The following is a 15,494-nucleotide window of genomic DNA, read 5'->3' as shown; positions in this document are numbered from 1 at the left end:
CAGTGTGCAGAGTAAAACTGTCCTTTTTATGTAAAAATCCATTCAATCATGTTTGTGGGCAATGCATTGTCCTGATAGCCTTTTCCTTTTGCATCCAGGCCTCTTCTTACAATATTTTTATCATCCAGTTTGTCCATAAGCGTTTACCAGGTATTCTTTTACATTTAGGAAAGTAATCAAACATACCACGTGGGAAAAATATATCTAAAAACACATGTGTGTTTGTGGGAGTGTATACCTGTCCTTTTTTCCTTTTTTCCCCCTAAGGTAAGTCTTTCCCCTCCCGGGATTGGAATGACTGCTTACCCTCTCCCTTAAAACCCATATCCTTTTGTCTTTCCCTCTCCTTCCCTCTTTCCTGACGAGGCAATCATTGGTTGCGAAAGCTAGAATTTAGTGTGTATGTTTGTGTTTGTTTGTGTGTGTATCGACCTGCCAGCGCTTTTGTTTGGTAAGTCTCATCTTTCTTTTTAGATATATTTTTCCCAGGTGGAATGTTTCCCTCTATTTTATATATATATATATATATATATATATATATATATATATATATATATGGTTATAATAGAAGGAAACATTCCACGAAGGAAAAATATATCTAAAAACAAAGATGATGTGACTTACCAAATGAAAGTGCTGGCAGGTCGACAGACACACAAACGAACACAAACATACACACAAAATTCAAGCTTTCGCAACAAACTGTTGCCTCATCAGGAAAGAGGGAAGGAGAGGGAAAGACGAAAGGATGTGGGTTTTAAGGGAGAGGGTAAGGAGTCATTCCAGTCCCGGGAGCGGAAAGACTTACCTTAGGGGGAAAAAAGGACGGGTACACACTCGCACACACACACATATCCATCCACACATATACAGACACAAGTAGACATATTAAAAGTCTTTTAATATGTCTACTTGTGTCTGTATATGTGTGGATGGATATGTGTGTGTGTGCGAGTGTGTACCCGTCCTTTTTTCCCCCTAAGGTAAGTCTTTCCGCTCCCGGGACTGGAATGACTCCTTACCCTCTCCCTTAAAACCCACATCCTTTCGTCTTTCCCTCTCCTTCCCTCTTTCCTGATGAGGCAACAGTTTGTTGCGAAAGCTTGAATTTTGTGTGTATGTTTGTGTTCGTTTGTGTGTCTGTCGACCTGCCAGCACTTTCATTTGGTAAGTCACATCATCTTTGTTTTTAGATATATATATATATATATATATATATATATATATATATATATATATATATATATAGATGATGAGACTTACCAAACAAAAGCGCTGGCAGGTCGATAGACACACAAACATACACACAAAATTCTAGCTTTCGCAACCAACGGTTGCCTCGTCAGGAAAGAGGGATGGTGAAGGAAAGACAAAAGGATATGGGTTTTAAGGGAGAGGGTAAGGAGTCATTCCAATCCCGGGAGCGGAAAGACTTACCTTAGGGGGAAAAAAGGACAGGTATACACTCGCACATACACACATATCCATCCGCATATACACAGACACAAGCAGACATTTGTAAAGGCAAAGAGTTTGGGCAGAGATGTCCAAAATAAATAAATAAATAAATAAATAAATATATTTTTCCCACGTGGAATGTTTCCCTCTATTATATTCATCTTTATATATATATATATATATATATATATATATATATATATAAGGCATCAGCTATTCCATAAACCTGTAATTATCAACTTTCCAATAACATACTGAGCACTATCTTGATATTTTCAGCTTTGGTTGCAAAATTATATTTAGGAAAGGTAAGGTAAAACATTTAATGCTCAATTTTTTAATATAAATAAAGTTGTTATAAAAACACAGATTAATTTGACATTGCTGTGGTTTCCTGGGTACGGGTCCTATTGGAGGTGGTACGCCCTTGCTTTCCTCTGACTGTTTAATTGACTTATCTAGCGGGAGGGGGACTCAGTTTAATATGCAATTTCATGGAAAAACTTAGTTTGTAGCACAATAATGAATCACTGCAAGATAAAAGAAGAAGTCCTAAGTTACAAAAAAAGTTTGATGGAGTATTGAATTCCCTGACCTTTGAATGAATATGACAGCTTTCCACTTTACTACTCAGCCACACACTAATTTCTTAACTGTAAAAGATGAACAAGTATTTATTTATTTAGTTATAGATGAACATGTAATGTTATGACTGCAATTCAGCAGGTAGACTGGTGAGAGGGTTTTTTGTCAGGTGGGGTGGAAAAAGAAAGAGAGATGTGATAAGTGAGAAGAGGGGTAGGAGGCAACAAGTGTGTGATATACGAATGCAGGAGGGAGAGGTGGCAGCGGGTACAGTGGCACCACAGATGGTGAGGTCATATGGCACACGATGATGATGCTGTGAAAGCATGACTAGGGATAAGATGATAGGACAGAGAAAGGGAAGGCAGTTGGGTAGCTGGTGTCAGTGCAGAGGGTTAGTGGAGATTGAGGCCAGATGGATTACAGGAGCGAATGTATTGCAAGGATAACTCCCATCTATATTGTTCTTCAGAAAAGCTGGTGCTGGGGAAAAGGATCCAGATGACACTGGTTGTGAAGCAGTCATCGAACTTGAGAATGTAGAGTTCAGCAGCGTGTCCTGCCACTGGGTATTAAATTCTGCCCCTGGGCACAGTTTGGTGGTGATCATTCATTCTGGTGGACAACCAGTTGGTGGTCACGCCCACATAAAATCCAGTGCAGAAATAGCACCAGAGCTGGTGTATAACATGACTGCTTTCACAGGTGACCCTGCCTCTGATATGATAGTGTAAGCCTATGACAGGACTAGAGTAGGATAATTGGAGCAGATGAATCAGGCAGGTCTTGCATCTGGATATTTCACAAGGATCTGACACGCATGTCAAGGAACTGGGAGAGGTAACCAACCTAAGTAGTGCAAAGAGATATGCAGTTGCACGGAGTGAGCACACAAAGTATGAAAAAGTGAAACAGTCACAGGTGGGACAAATTCCACTCCTCGTTGCCAAGTTGTGTATCTTGCCATGCCAATTAATGTGTCTCAGATAGCAAGAACAGACAAAGTTTATTTACAGCTCACGTACTTGAATGCAGCAAAACAGTCGTTTGGACTTGAAGCCCTACTAGCTGGTTCCAGTCCACCAATAGTCAGTAATGTTGCACTGGGAGAGTTCTTACTAGAGCAATGGCAATGCAAGTGCATCAGTGGAGAGTGGCAAGACTTGAGGACAGTCTAGGTGAGAGGCGCAGTAAGGTAGGAGCTCATAGCTGGTCAGGGTAGTGTTGCTGTTATGGACAATGTGAAGAGATGGCCTCCATCGGAAAGCCCAGGTGTAGCCACCCTAATTAGGGAGTGATGGTGAGTTGTGCACTGACATGTTGCAGGTGCAGCTGATGTTGGGTCCAGTGAGTTGATCACAGACAAGGTGTGAAGTGAGCACTCAGACGTGGGTTGGAGTGTACAGCTGCACTGGGGTGAAGGGAGCTCTGATTTAGGGACAGGAATACAGCAGGCACTCAGACCAGAGTGACTTCTAATGTGAAACTGGCTCTGATCAGCTGGATGGTGTGTTTTAAAGCCACCTGTAGGAAGAGTGCTGCCACTATGATTAGCAGACATGCGATCTGCAGAGGAAGAATCAGTGCCCATAAGGGCCACACTGAATGTGGCAAGTCTCACACCATTAATGGCAAAGCTGGCACCATATGTTACCATGGCAGCTGCAGAAAATGCAGTTGAGAACAATGTGCTGTGCTTACATTACTGTCAGACTGATTTTCTGCAGTGGTGTCGCCAGTACTGGAGAGGTGGCAGCTTGCAGCATACCCCTGTGCTGCCTGGAGACGGATTCCAGGTGGATACAATAGCAGCAGTTATCTTAGATTTCAAAAGTGTTGTTAAGTCTGCTGAAAACCCAAAATGGGACTATGATACAAATCATATACGGCCAAAATTTCTCATATGGTGACACAAAACAATGCCAAAAGGAATCATCTCTTCTTTCAATTGGACCTCTTCTCACTCCCACATCACTCACTCAAAATGAACAGGTAGATCAGTTAGCAAAGTCAGCACTAACATCAGGAATTTTCTATCACTCACCAATTCCTAAATAAGACCTTAATCTATGGATCAAGGACAAAATTATTACCTATGGGAAAGAATATTTGAATTTATCTATATCTAATGAGGACAAAAGTTATGCCCGAATGCAAAGAACTATTGCACTAAAACCCTGGTTATATGGCAAAATGCTCTCAAGGAAATTAATAACAAGAGAAAGAAAGATATGTTTTAATTATGGATATTATCCAGCACATCTTCAACAAATAGAAATCTTGAATTCTCTTCACTGCAGTTGTGATAAATGTCATATTCCGATCTGAACAATATTTTCTTAGCATGTTCCAAAAACAGGGTGCACAGAAGAGGTTTTTAAGGCAGATTTCAGAAGTTGGCTTCCTTCTACCTTGTGGTTTTCCCAGTATTTTATGAGAACTCCAACCATATGTGTAAGTTTTGGCCACAGCTTTCGCCAGTTAAGGAGGGACAAACATACAAACAAGCGAACTTCACACACACATGATCGCCAATTCCAGCATCTTGGGAAAGAAATGCTGGAGTTGGCGGTCATGTGTGCATGAACTGTGTTTGTCTGTGTGTTTGTGTGTCTCTTTTACTGATGAAGGCTGTGACCAAAAGCTATATGTGAGTATCTTAATTGTGTCCGTCTGCAACTTGGCGTGTCTTCTTAATGGTAAGTAGCAATCTGCCGTTTCCCACCTGGAGTTTCCAATGTTAGATCCATATGTATAAAGTAATACTCAATTTCTTGATATCATCTCAAATTATGTGTAAAGCTTGTATCTATAACACCTTGATGTTCCAGAAATGAATATTTGAAATCATATTTATAACAACTATTTGAAATTTATATATATATATATATATATTACATGCAGTCTCCCATCCTTCATCAAAGACACCAACCACTTTCTCGAACGCCTGGAATCCTTACCCAATCCGTTACCCCCAGAAACCATCCTTGTAACCATTGATGCCACTTCCTTATACACAAATATCCCGCACGTCCAGGGCCTCGCTGCGATGGAGCACTTCCTTTCACGCCGATCACCTGCCACCCTACCTAAAACATCTTTCCTCATTACCTTAGCCAGCTTCATCCTGACCCACAACTTCTTCACTTTTGAAAACCAGACATACCAACAATTAAAGGGAACAGCCATGGGTACCAGGATGGCCCCCTCGTACGCCAACCTATTCATGGGTCGCTTAGAGGAAGCCTTCTTGGTTACCCAGGCCTGCCAACCCAAAGTTTGGTACAGATTTATTGATGACATCTTCATGATCTGGACTCACAGTGAAGAAGAACTCCAGAATTTCCTCTCCAACCTCAACTCCTTTGGTTCCATCAGATTCACCTGGTCCTACTCCAAATCCCATGCCACTTTCCTTGATGTTGACCTTCACCTGTCCAATGGCCAGCTTCACACGTCCGTCCACATCAAACCCACCAACAAGCAACAGTACCTCCATTACGACAGCTGCCACCCATTCCACATCAAACGGTCCCTTCCCTACAGCCTAGGTCTTCGTGGCAAACGAATCTGCTCCAGTCCGGAATCCCTGAAGCATTACACCAACAACCTGACAACAGCTTTCGCATCCCGCAACTACCCTCCCGACCTGGTACAGAAGCAAATAACCAGAGCCACTTCCTCATCCTCTCAAACCCAGAACCTCTCACAGAAGAACCACAAAAGTGCCCCACTTGTGACAGGATACTTTCCGGGACTGGATCAGATTCTGAATGTGGCTCTCCAGCAGGGATACGACTTCCTCAAATCCTGCCCTGAAATGAGATCCATCCTTCATGAAATCCTCCCCACTCCACCAAGAGTGTCTTTCCGCCGTCCACCTAACCTTCGTAACCTCTTAGTTCATCCCTATGAAATCCCCAAACCACCTTCCCTACCCTCTGGCTCCTACCCTTGTAACCGCCCCCGGTGTAAAACCTGTCCCATGCACCCTCCCACCACCACCTACTCCAGTCCTGTAACCCGGAAGGTGTACACAATCAAAGGCAGAGCCACGTGTGAAAGCACCCACGTGATCTACCAACTGACCTGCCTACACTGTGATGCATTCTATGTGGGAATGACCAGCAACAAACTGTCCATTCGCATGAATGGACACAGGCAGACAGTGTTTGTTGGTAATGAGGATCACCCTGTGGCTAAACATGCCTTGGTGCACGACCAGCACATCTTGGCGCAGTGTTACACCGTCCGGGTTATCTGGATACTTCCTACTAACACCAACCTATCCGAACTCCGGAGATGGGAACTTGCTCTTCAATATATCCTCTCTTCCCGTTATCCACCAGGCCTCAATCTCCGCTAATTTCAAATTTCCTCCACTCATACCTCACCTGTCATTCATCAACATCTTTGCCTCTGCACTTCTGCCTCGACTGACATCTCTGCCCAAACTCTTTGTCTTTAAATATGTCTGCTTGTGTCTGTATATGTGTGGATGGATATGTGTGTGTGTGCGAGTGTATACCCGTCCTTTTTTCCCCTTAAGGTAAGTCTTTCCGCTCCCGGGACTGGAATGACTCCTTACCCTCTCCCTTAAAACCCACATCCTTTCGTCTTTCCCTCTCCTTCCCTCTTTCCTGATGAGGCAACAGTTTGTTGCGAAAGCTTGAATTTTGTGTGTATGTTTGTGTTCGTTTGTGTGTCTGTCGACCTGCCAGCACTTTCATTTGGTAAGTCACATCGTCTTTGTTTTTAGGTATATATATATATATATATATATATATAATAGAGGGAAACATTCCACGTGGGAAAAATATATTTAAAAAGAAAGATGATGAGACTTACCAAACAAAAGCGCTGGCAGGTCGATAGACACACAAACAAACACAAACATACACACAAAAATCTAGCTTTCGCAACCAACGGCTGCCTCGTCAGGAAAGAGGGAAGGAGAAGGAAAGACAAAAGGATATGGGTTTTAAGGGAGAGGGTAAGGAGTCATTCCAATCCCGGGAGCGGAAAGACTTACCTTAGGGGGAAAAAAGGACAGGTATACACTCGCACACACAAGGCCTTTACAAATGTCTGCTTGTGTCTGTGTATATGCGGATGGATATGTGTGTGTGACTCCTTACCCTCTCCCTTAAAACCCATATCCTTTTGTCTTTCCTTCTCCTTCCCTCTTTCCTGACGAGGCAACCGTTGGTTGCGAAAGCTAGATTTTTGTGTGTATGTTTGTGTTTGTTTGTGTGTCTATCGACCTGCCAGCGCTTTTGTTTGGTAAGTCTCATCATCTTTCTTTATATATATATATATCAGCATGACGCTTTTTTGCCAAATGTCAAATAAAATAATAATAATAAAGAAATAATTACAGTAATATAAAGATAATGGCCTGAAAGGGGAACTCTATGGAGATAATGATCTTCACACTGCAGATTATGATGTGAGTTAGCACAAGAAACTGTTAAATGAAGACAGGGTCACACAAAAGAGCATGCACATCTTTCCAACAGTGTGTACATTGTAATTATTAATATTTCTATCGGCCACAAAGAAAGTAAAAAGAAAGAAACCAGGTGCTATAAGCCCGCAATGTTCATAACTCTTTTTTGTAGAGTACTGTGTGGCATCAGGTACTTTATGTACTAGCCTAAACGTGTGCAATCACTCGTGACAGCTAAGAAGTGCACCCAAAGTTACAAATAATGAACATGACAAAATTATATGTACATGCGGTAGTACCTCAGTCGCAGAATTTTTGTTTTAGCATCCTGAGAGATGGTGACGCCACCTGTGTTTGTGTCAATTCCCACCTGTTTATCAATTACTTCTGTAGTAAGGCCAAACAGCCAACCTAAATATCAAAATCCCTATTAATACACATGCAAATGACTAATTTAACCATGTAACAAAATATATAATGAATTTCACTGAACTACAACAAAATATTCTGACTCGTAAGAAAAATTTAATATTACCAATGGACCATAATTAAATAAATAAATAAATAAATATAAAGCCAAACACTCACCTTACAGTTGAGTGGAATGGTAGACAGACACATAAACAAAATTAGGAATCTGAAGTTTAGCTTTTGGAGATCTCTCACACACGCACACACACACACACACACACACACACACACACACACACACACATACAGTGGAAGGATAGATGAAATGCCTGTATTTGCCAAAACTTTACAAAGCTTTAATGGTTGGCGTACAGCACACAGTTAAACTCACACTTTTCAAATCAGAATTCAATCTTCAGTAAAACAGAGGATCTTTAATGTGCTGTTATTGGAGAGACATTAAATTGTTTTATTGATAGTAATTAATTCACATGAAAAATTTTGAAATTATGCAATTTCATCTTCAGATGTGATTGTGGCAGTTCAGGTCCACTGAAGTACGTAAAGTGATACAAATATAACTACACTGAAAATCAATAGTGTTGCTGTAAGCATAAAGTGTAGCAGTTCTTGTGTGCACCCAGTATGAAGGTCAAACATACAGCAATCGAAGTTTCATGTCTCCTTCAGCATCCAGGCAACCCCCAGGAATTTAAGCAGTGGTCTTTACCTTTATTCCCTTTTAATCATCTCTGGTGTGGTACCATCATGTTCGTAATCTTAACATATTTAAGCTTTTTAATAGCTATCTGCATTTCATTTTAATCCAAATTACTGCAACCTAACTTTCTTCTTATTGATAATTCTCTTCTTTTACTCAGAGTTCAGTTTTGCCTGAACTCAAAAGTTCTCAGAAATATTCTCTCTATTACCAAGTTTTCATTGTTCATTATGATTTTTAGAAGGCATTTTCTTTTCTGTTTTTATGTTATTCAGTACCCCTTACAATAATTTTGATTTTCTTTGTATCTCTTTACAAGGAAGCCTACATGATAGTTTGTATGGTTAGGGAGGGAGGAAGGGTTACACCTGGAAGTATGAAGTATTTTTAATGTTTTGGAAGACGAACAGCAAGTTGTACATAGCCATGAAAGAGTTCCAGTTTCAACCCTGTTAAAAACCTGCAGAATGACAACCTTTAAATCGTTTTCTTGAAAGAAAAATAATTACTACGGAGCCAAGACACCCTCCTGCCCACGAGTATGGAGACCCTTGATTCTTTACCATCTTGTCTCTGAATTCTGTATTTTCTTTTGTTGCTTCTACTAGACTGTTGGACCGAGTGAGGTGGCGAAGCGGTTAGCACACTGGACTCACATTCGGGAGGACGTCGGTTCAATCCCGCGTCCGGCCATCCTGATTTAGGTTTTCCGTGAATGCCCTAAATCGCTTCAGGAAAATGCCAGGATGGTTTCTTTGAAAGGGCATGGACGACTTCCTTTTCCATCCTTCCCTAATCCGATGAGACTGATGACCTCGTGTTTGGTCTCTTCCGCCAAATCAACCAACCGACTAGACTGTTGGCTATGCAGAAGACAACAATCTGCGCACTACTGTTGTTAAGTGTGTGCTTTTCATTTCTACCAATTGTTCTTCTCTCATTCTCTGGTTGCTTTCTCACTCCAGTAATGGTGTCTACTAAGTTTACTGTTTCTTCAAATATGTCACCCTCTACAGTCTGATGTTTTTAATTGCACTCCTGCTGATCCTATTTCATCTTACTGTTGCTAATACCATACCGCAGTGAATTTTTATTTTCTACACTCAGATCCAATTGCACATGAGCAACAAGAGTTCTGTTTGCATGGAACTTGACTCTTCAATCTTATCTCTAAAGATCTTGCGTACCATCAGTGCTACCACTGCCTGCAATATTTGTCAGATTCTTACTTCACTGATACGATTCATTTTTCAATGTTTATAAAGACTTTTTTCTTCTCTGTCACTCCTAATATCCCAAATTATCATTTGTTATGGAATTTGCTGTCATTTATCAGCTTCTGTAATGCTTTGCAACAGTCTTATTATTCTTCATCATAATGTAAGAATTATTTCTGCAGAGTATCTTTCTTTTATTTTTAAAACAAGTCTAATTCTGTATGAAACTCTTTCAGTATCTGAAATATTATTTCTAGTTTACAACTGACCCAGTATCTAAATTTCCTGTTGGTTTCACTTCTTAGTTGGTCTTTACGCCTAATAATCCTACTATACCCATGTGATATTTTTTGATTCCTCTTCCAACTCTATTAACACTTCCATAATTTATTGTTTCTAAATAAAAAGAGGTAGAAGCAGTTGGGTTGCTAATGTTATGTTTTTATTTACACTGATGAGCCAAAACATTATGACCATCTACTTAATAGCATGTTTGTCTTCCTAGGGAACGCAATACAGTGCCATATTATGTATCATGGATTCGACAAGTTCTTGGTAGGTTTAAGGAAGTACGTGCATCAGATGTTTGTTCATAATGCCAAGGTTATACAGTTTCCATGAGTTACATACTGGTGGTTTGTGGTTAGGGAGCTGGCACACAATGTGATCTAATTGAATGTGTTTCATTGGCTTCAGTTCAGGACAATTTGGTGGCCAAGATATCAACATCAGTTCAGCATCATGATCCTCAAAACACTGTGACAACATAATGGCATTGTGACATGGACAGTTGTCTTGTTAAAAGATGCCACCACTGTTGGAAAAGTCATCGGGCATAAAGCAGTTGTCACGGTGCCTTTGGTTACTACCACCGGTCCCATGGAAGCCAAGCGAATGTTTCTCATAACATATTACTGCCCAATCAGCCTGTCAGTGGCATTCTACATCTTTCAAGCAGCCGTTCACCTGGATGATGATGTATCCGGCCACTGGTGAAACAAGAAACATGATTCATCTGACAATGTGACGGTTTCCACATGATCCTGTGCCCGCTGCAATCATATTTGACGATGTCATTGGCTCAACATTGAAACACACAGGGGCTGTCTGCTGCGGGACTCCATGATAGACAATGTGTGGTGAATGGTGTGCCCCTAAACATTTGTGCCTGTTTAGGTGAATTTAAAGTAGCAGTGTGATACATACCAGTATATGTCGTGACCACAATTTCATCATAACCAGCACTGCCAAGGACACCACACTGCACAGAAGTAATGCTCTCATTGCAAGTCTGTCAAAAGAGAATCCTTGAATTAATGGACTAAAAATATAACTAAAAAAAGTAATACCTTAATACAACTTACAGAAAATTTAAAATTAGCTACAAGCCATTGAACAGCTGTTCTGCTTTACTAACTTTTATTTCCCGTTGTTCTGACTGGTTTCAAATTGAGACTGTGATGCTGTATCAGATGGCTTTACTATAAGTAAAAATATAGATGGGCAACACAAACTGTTAAGATGTAGAACTCACATATCAAAACAAGAGGACTTGCAAGAGAAACTACTTTACAAGAGTGAGGCAAAAGATTAAGGGGTGGCGGGGGGTGGGGGGGAAAAAACATTCTGCGTGCTTAACCTGATAAAGTACTGCTGCAGCCAAGATCAACAAAGCAGGCATAGTGACTGGGGCCAGGGATGAATACCTCAGGATAACTGCTGGAGATGGGGGAAACAAGGCCACATAGAGTTAACATGACCAGAGTAGCACTAGGAAAGTAGTGTTTGTAAATGCAAAATACCTTTCACTTTTGTTTATGAGTTGTAACTAAAAAATAGAAAAACTTCCCAATAATGAATTCAGTACTTCCCAAACTTCGACCTTGACCTAAAATCCATAAAATGAGTATTCATTATGGTCAGTTTAAGCAACATAAACTATCTGAAATGCAATCTTCAGAAGAAGTTGAATCAATAGCTATGCCAAAAGTTCATAGTGATAAAAATTATTGTAAGAAACATCTAAGAGCTACTTGTTGTTGTTGTGGTCTTCAGTCCTGAGACTGGTTTGATGCAGCTCTCCATGCTACTCTATCCTGTGCAAGCTTCTTCATCTCCCAATATCTACTGCAACCTACATCCTTCTGAATCTGCTTAGTGTATTCATCTCTTGGTCTCCCTCTACGATTTTTACCCTCCACACTGCCCTCCAATGCTAAATTTGTGATCCCTTGATGCCTCAAAACATGTCCTACCAACCGATCCCTTCTTCTAGTCAAGTTGTGCCACAAACTTCTCTTCTCCCCAATCCTATTCAATACCTCCTCATTAGTTATGTGATCTACCCACCTTATCTTCAGCATTCTTCTGTAGCACCACATTTCGAAAGCTTCTATTCTCTTCTTGTCCAAACTAGTTATCGTCCATGTTTCACTTCCATACATGGCTACACTCCATACAAATACTTTCAAAAATGACTTCCTGACACTTAAATCTATACTCGATGTTAACAAATTCCTCTTCTTGAGAAACGCTTTCCTTGCCATTGCCAGTCTACATTTTATATCCTCTCTACTTCGACCATCATCGGTTATTTTACTCCCTAAATAGCAAAACTCCTTTACTACTTTAAGTGTCTCATTTCCTAATCTAATTCCCTCAGCATCACCCGACTTAATTTGACTACATTCCATTATCCTCGTTTTGCTTTTGTTGATGTTCATCTTATATCCTCCTTTCAAGACATTGTCCATTCTGTTCAACTGCTCTTCCAAGTCCTTTGCTGTCTCTGACAGAATTACAATGTCATCGGCGAACCTCAAAGTTTTTACTTCTTCTCCATGAATTTTAATACCTACTCCGAATTTTTCTTTTGTTTCCTTTACTGCTTGCTCAATATACAGATTGAATAACATTGGGGAGAGGCTACAACCCTGTCTTACTCCTTTCCCAACCACTGCTTCCCTTTCATGCCCCTCGACTCTTATAACTGCCATCTGGTTTCTGTACAAACTGTAAATAGCCTTTCGCTCCCTGTATTTTACCCCTGCCACCTTCAGAATTTGAAAGAGAGTATTCCAGTCAACATTGTCAAAAGCTTTCTCTAAGTCTACAAATGCTAGGAATGTAGGTTTGCCTTTTCTTAATCTTTCTTCTAAGATAAGTCGTAAGGTCAGTATTGCGTCACGTGTTCCAACATTTCTACGGAATCCAAACTGATCTTCCCCGAGGTCGGCTTCTACCAGTTTTTCCATTCGTCTGTAAAGAATTCGCGTTAGTATTTTGCAGCTGTGACTTATTAAACTGATAGTTCGGTAATTTTCACATCTGTCAACACCTGCTTTCTTTGGGATTGGAATTATTATATTCTTCTTGAAGTCTGAGGGTATTTCGCCTGTCTCACACATCGTGCTCACCAGATGGTAGAGTTTTGTCATGACTGGCTCTCCCGAGGCCATCAGTAGTTCAAATGGAATGTTGTCTACTCCCGGGGCCTTGTTTCGACTCAGGTCTTTCAGTGCTCTGTCAAACTCTTCACGCAGTATCTTATCTCCCATTTCGTCTTCATCCACATCCTCTTCTATTTCCATAATATTGTCCTCAAGTACATCGCCCTTGTATAAACCCTCTATATAATACTTCCACCTTTCTGCCTTCCCTTCTTTGCTTAGAACTGGGTTGCCATCTGAGCTCTTGATATTCATACAAGTGGTTCTCTTCTCTCCAAAGGTCTCTTTAATTTTCCTGTAGGCAGTATCTATCTTACCCCTAGTGAGACAAGCCTCTACATCCTTACATTTGTCCTCTAGCCATCCCTGCTTAGCCATTTTGCACTTCCTGTCGATATCATTTTTGAGACGTTTGTATTCCTTTTTGCCTGCTTCATTTACTGCATTTTTGTATTTTCTCCTTTCATCAATTAAATTCAATATTTCTTCTGTTACCCAAGAGCTACTTAACAGTATCAAAATCCCCACATCTGCTTCATCCCTCATTACAAGTTTCTCTTAGTGACAAACATAAAAACATCCCATTGATTATGGTGTATGAACTAAATAACAAGTCCTCACTTAACACAGCCGATCAGTTTCAGTCATCCCACCAGGAAGGAGGTACACCGCACGTGTTGTCTGTAGTTCAACCATGCCTACATGGTCAATACTGTGGTTCAATCGCGTCCACATGGTTACTTTGTGCCAGGAAGGGCTCTCAACAAGGGAAGTGTCCACGCATCTCGGAGTGAACCAAAGTGATGTTGTTCGGACATGGAGGAGATACAAAAAGACAGTAACTGTCGATGATATGCCTCGCTCGGACCGCCCAAGGGCTACTACTGTGGTGGATAACCGCTACCTACGGATTATGGCTCGCAGGAACCCTGACAGCAATGCTACGATGTTGAATAATGCTTTTCATGCAGCTACAGGACGTCGGGTTATGACTCAAACAGTGCGCAATAGGCTGCATGATGTGCAACTTCACTCCTGACATCCATGGCAAGGTCTATCTTTGCAACCACTACACCATGCAGCACAGTACAGATGGGCCCATCAACATACCGAATGGACCGCTCAGGATTGGCATCACGTTCTCTTCACCAATGAGTGTCACATATGCCTTCAACTAGACAATCGTCAGAGACCTGTTTGGAGGCAACCCGGTCAGGCTGAATCCCTTAGACACACTGTCCAGCGAGTCCAGCAAGGTGGAGATTCCCTGCTGTTTTTGGGTGGCATTATGTGGGGCCAACATACACTGCTGGTGGTCATGGAAGGTGCCGTAACAGCTTTACGATACGTGAATGCCATCCTCCACCAGCAGTGCAACCATACTGGCAGCATATTGGCGAGGCATTCGTCTTCATGGACGACAATTCGCGCCCCCATCGTGCACATCTTGTGAAGGACTTCCTTCAGGATAACGACATTGCTCGACTAGAGTGGCCAGCCTGTTCTCCAAACATGAACACTATCGAACATGCCTGAGAGCTGTTTATGGACAATGTGACACACCAACAATTCTAAGGTATCTAAGCCAAATCACCGTTGAGGAGTGGGACAATCTGGACCAACAGTGCCTTGATGAACTTGAGCACAGCACAAGGGAACTTGAGCACAGCACAAGGGCTATTACAGAAGAATGAAGGTAACTTTCACATTATGTGTCACTGTCGAGTAATATAGCTTGCCCATACTGAGAAAGAACTATACAGTATACTACAGGAGGTAAATGCATGAGGCGTACTGTCAAGCAAAATAGCTTTGTACTGCAGAAGGTAACTGAAAGAAATACGAGTGAGGTAAACAGAAATAACACTTTAGTGCCTTCATGAACTTGTGCGTAGTATGCCATGACGAATACAGGCATGCATCAATGCAAGAGTATGTGATTCTGGGTATTAGAGGTACTGGTGTGTACGCCGCTGGTGGTCATGTAAGGCGCCATAACGGCTGTATGATATGTGAATGCTATCCTTCGACAACAGTGCAACCATATTGGTAAAGCATACAGTTTCATGGGTGACAATCCATGCCCCCATCGGGCACATCTTGTGAATGACTTCCTTCAGGATTACGACATCGCTTGACTAGAGTGACCAGCATGTACGCCAAACATGAACCCTGTTGAACAGGCCTGGGATGGATTGAAAAGA

General features: G+C 41.3%; 1 protein-coding gene across 2 annotated transcripts in view; it reads right to left on the bottom strand.

The window, feature by feature from the left end:
- The window catches only part of LOC126094940 (Bardet-Biedl syndrome 7 protein homolog), a 169,288-nt gene that overhangs the window by 86,398 nt on the left and 67,396 nt on the right, over window positions 1-15,494 (bottom strand). The window contains exons 7-8 of one of the 2 annotated variants that reach the window (XM_049909588.1): window positions 11,048-11,132; window positions 7,792-7,903 (exon numbers count right to left, since the gene is read on the bottom strand). The exons of the other annotated variant lie outside the window; for it this stretch is intronic. Coding sequence (XP_049765545.1) covers window positions 7,792-7,903; window positions 11,048-11,132 — 197 coding nt within the window. The remainder of the gene's footprint in view (window positions 1-7,791; window positions 7,904-11,047; window positions 11,133-15,494) is intronic. 2 annotated transcript variants of the gene reach the window in all.

This window comes from Schistocerca cancellata, chromosome 8, assembly GCF_023864275.1.
Source record: "Schistocerca cancellata isolate TAMUIC-IGC-003103 chromosome 8, iqSchCanc2.1, whole genome shotgun sequence".
Taxonomy (NCBI): domain Eukaryota; kingdom Metazoa; phylum Arthropoda; class Insecta; order Orthoptera; family Acrididae; genus Schistocerca; species Schistocerca cancellata.
This window is presented reverse-complemented; position numbering and strand designations above follow the sequence as displayed.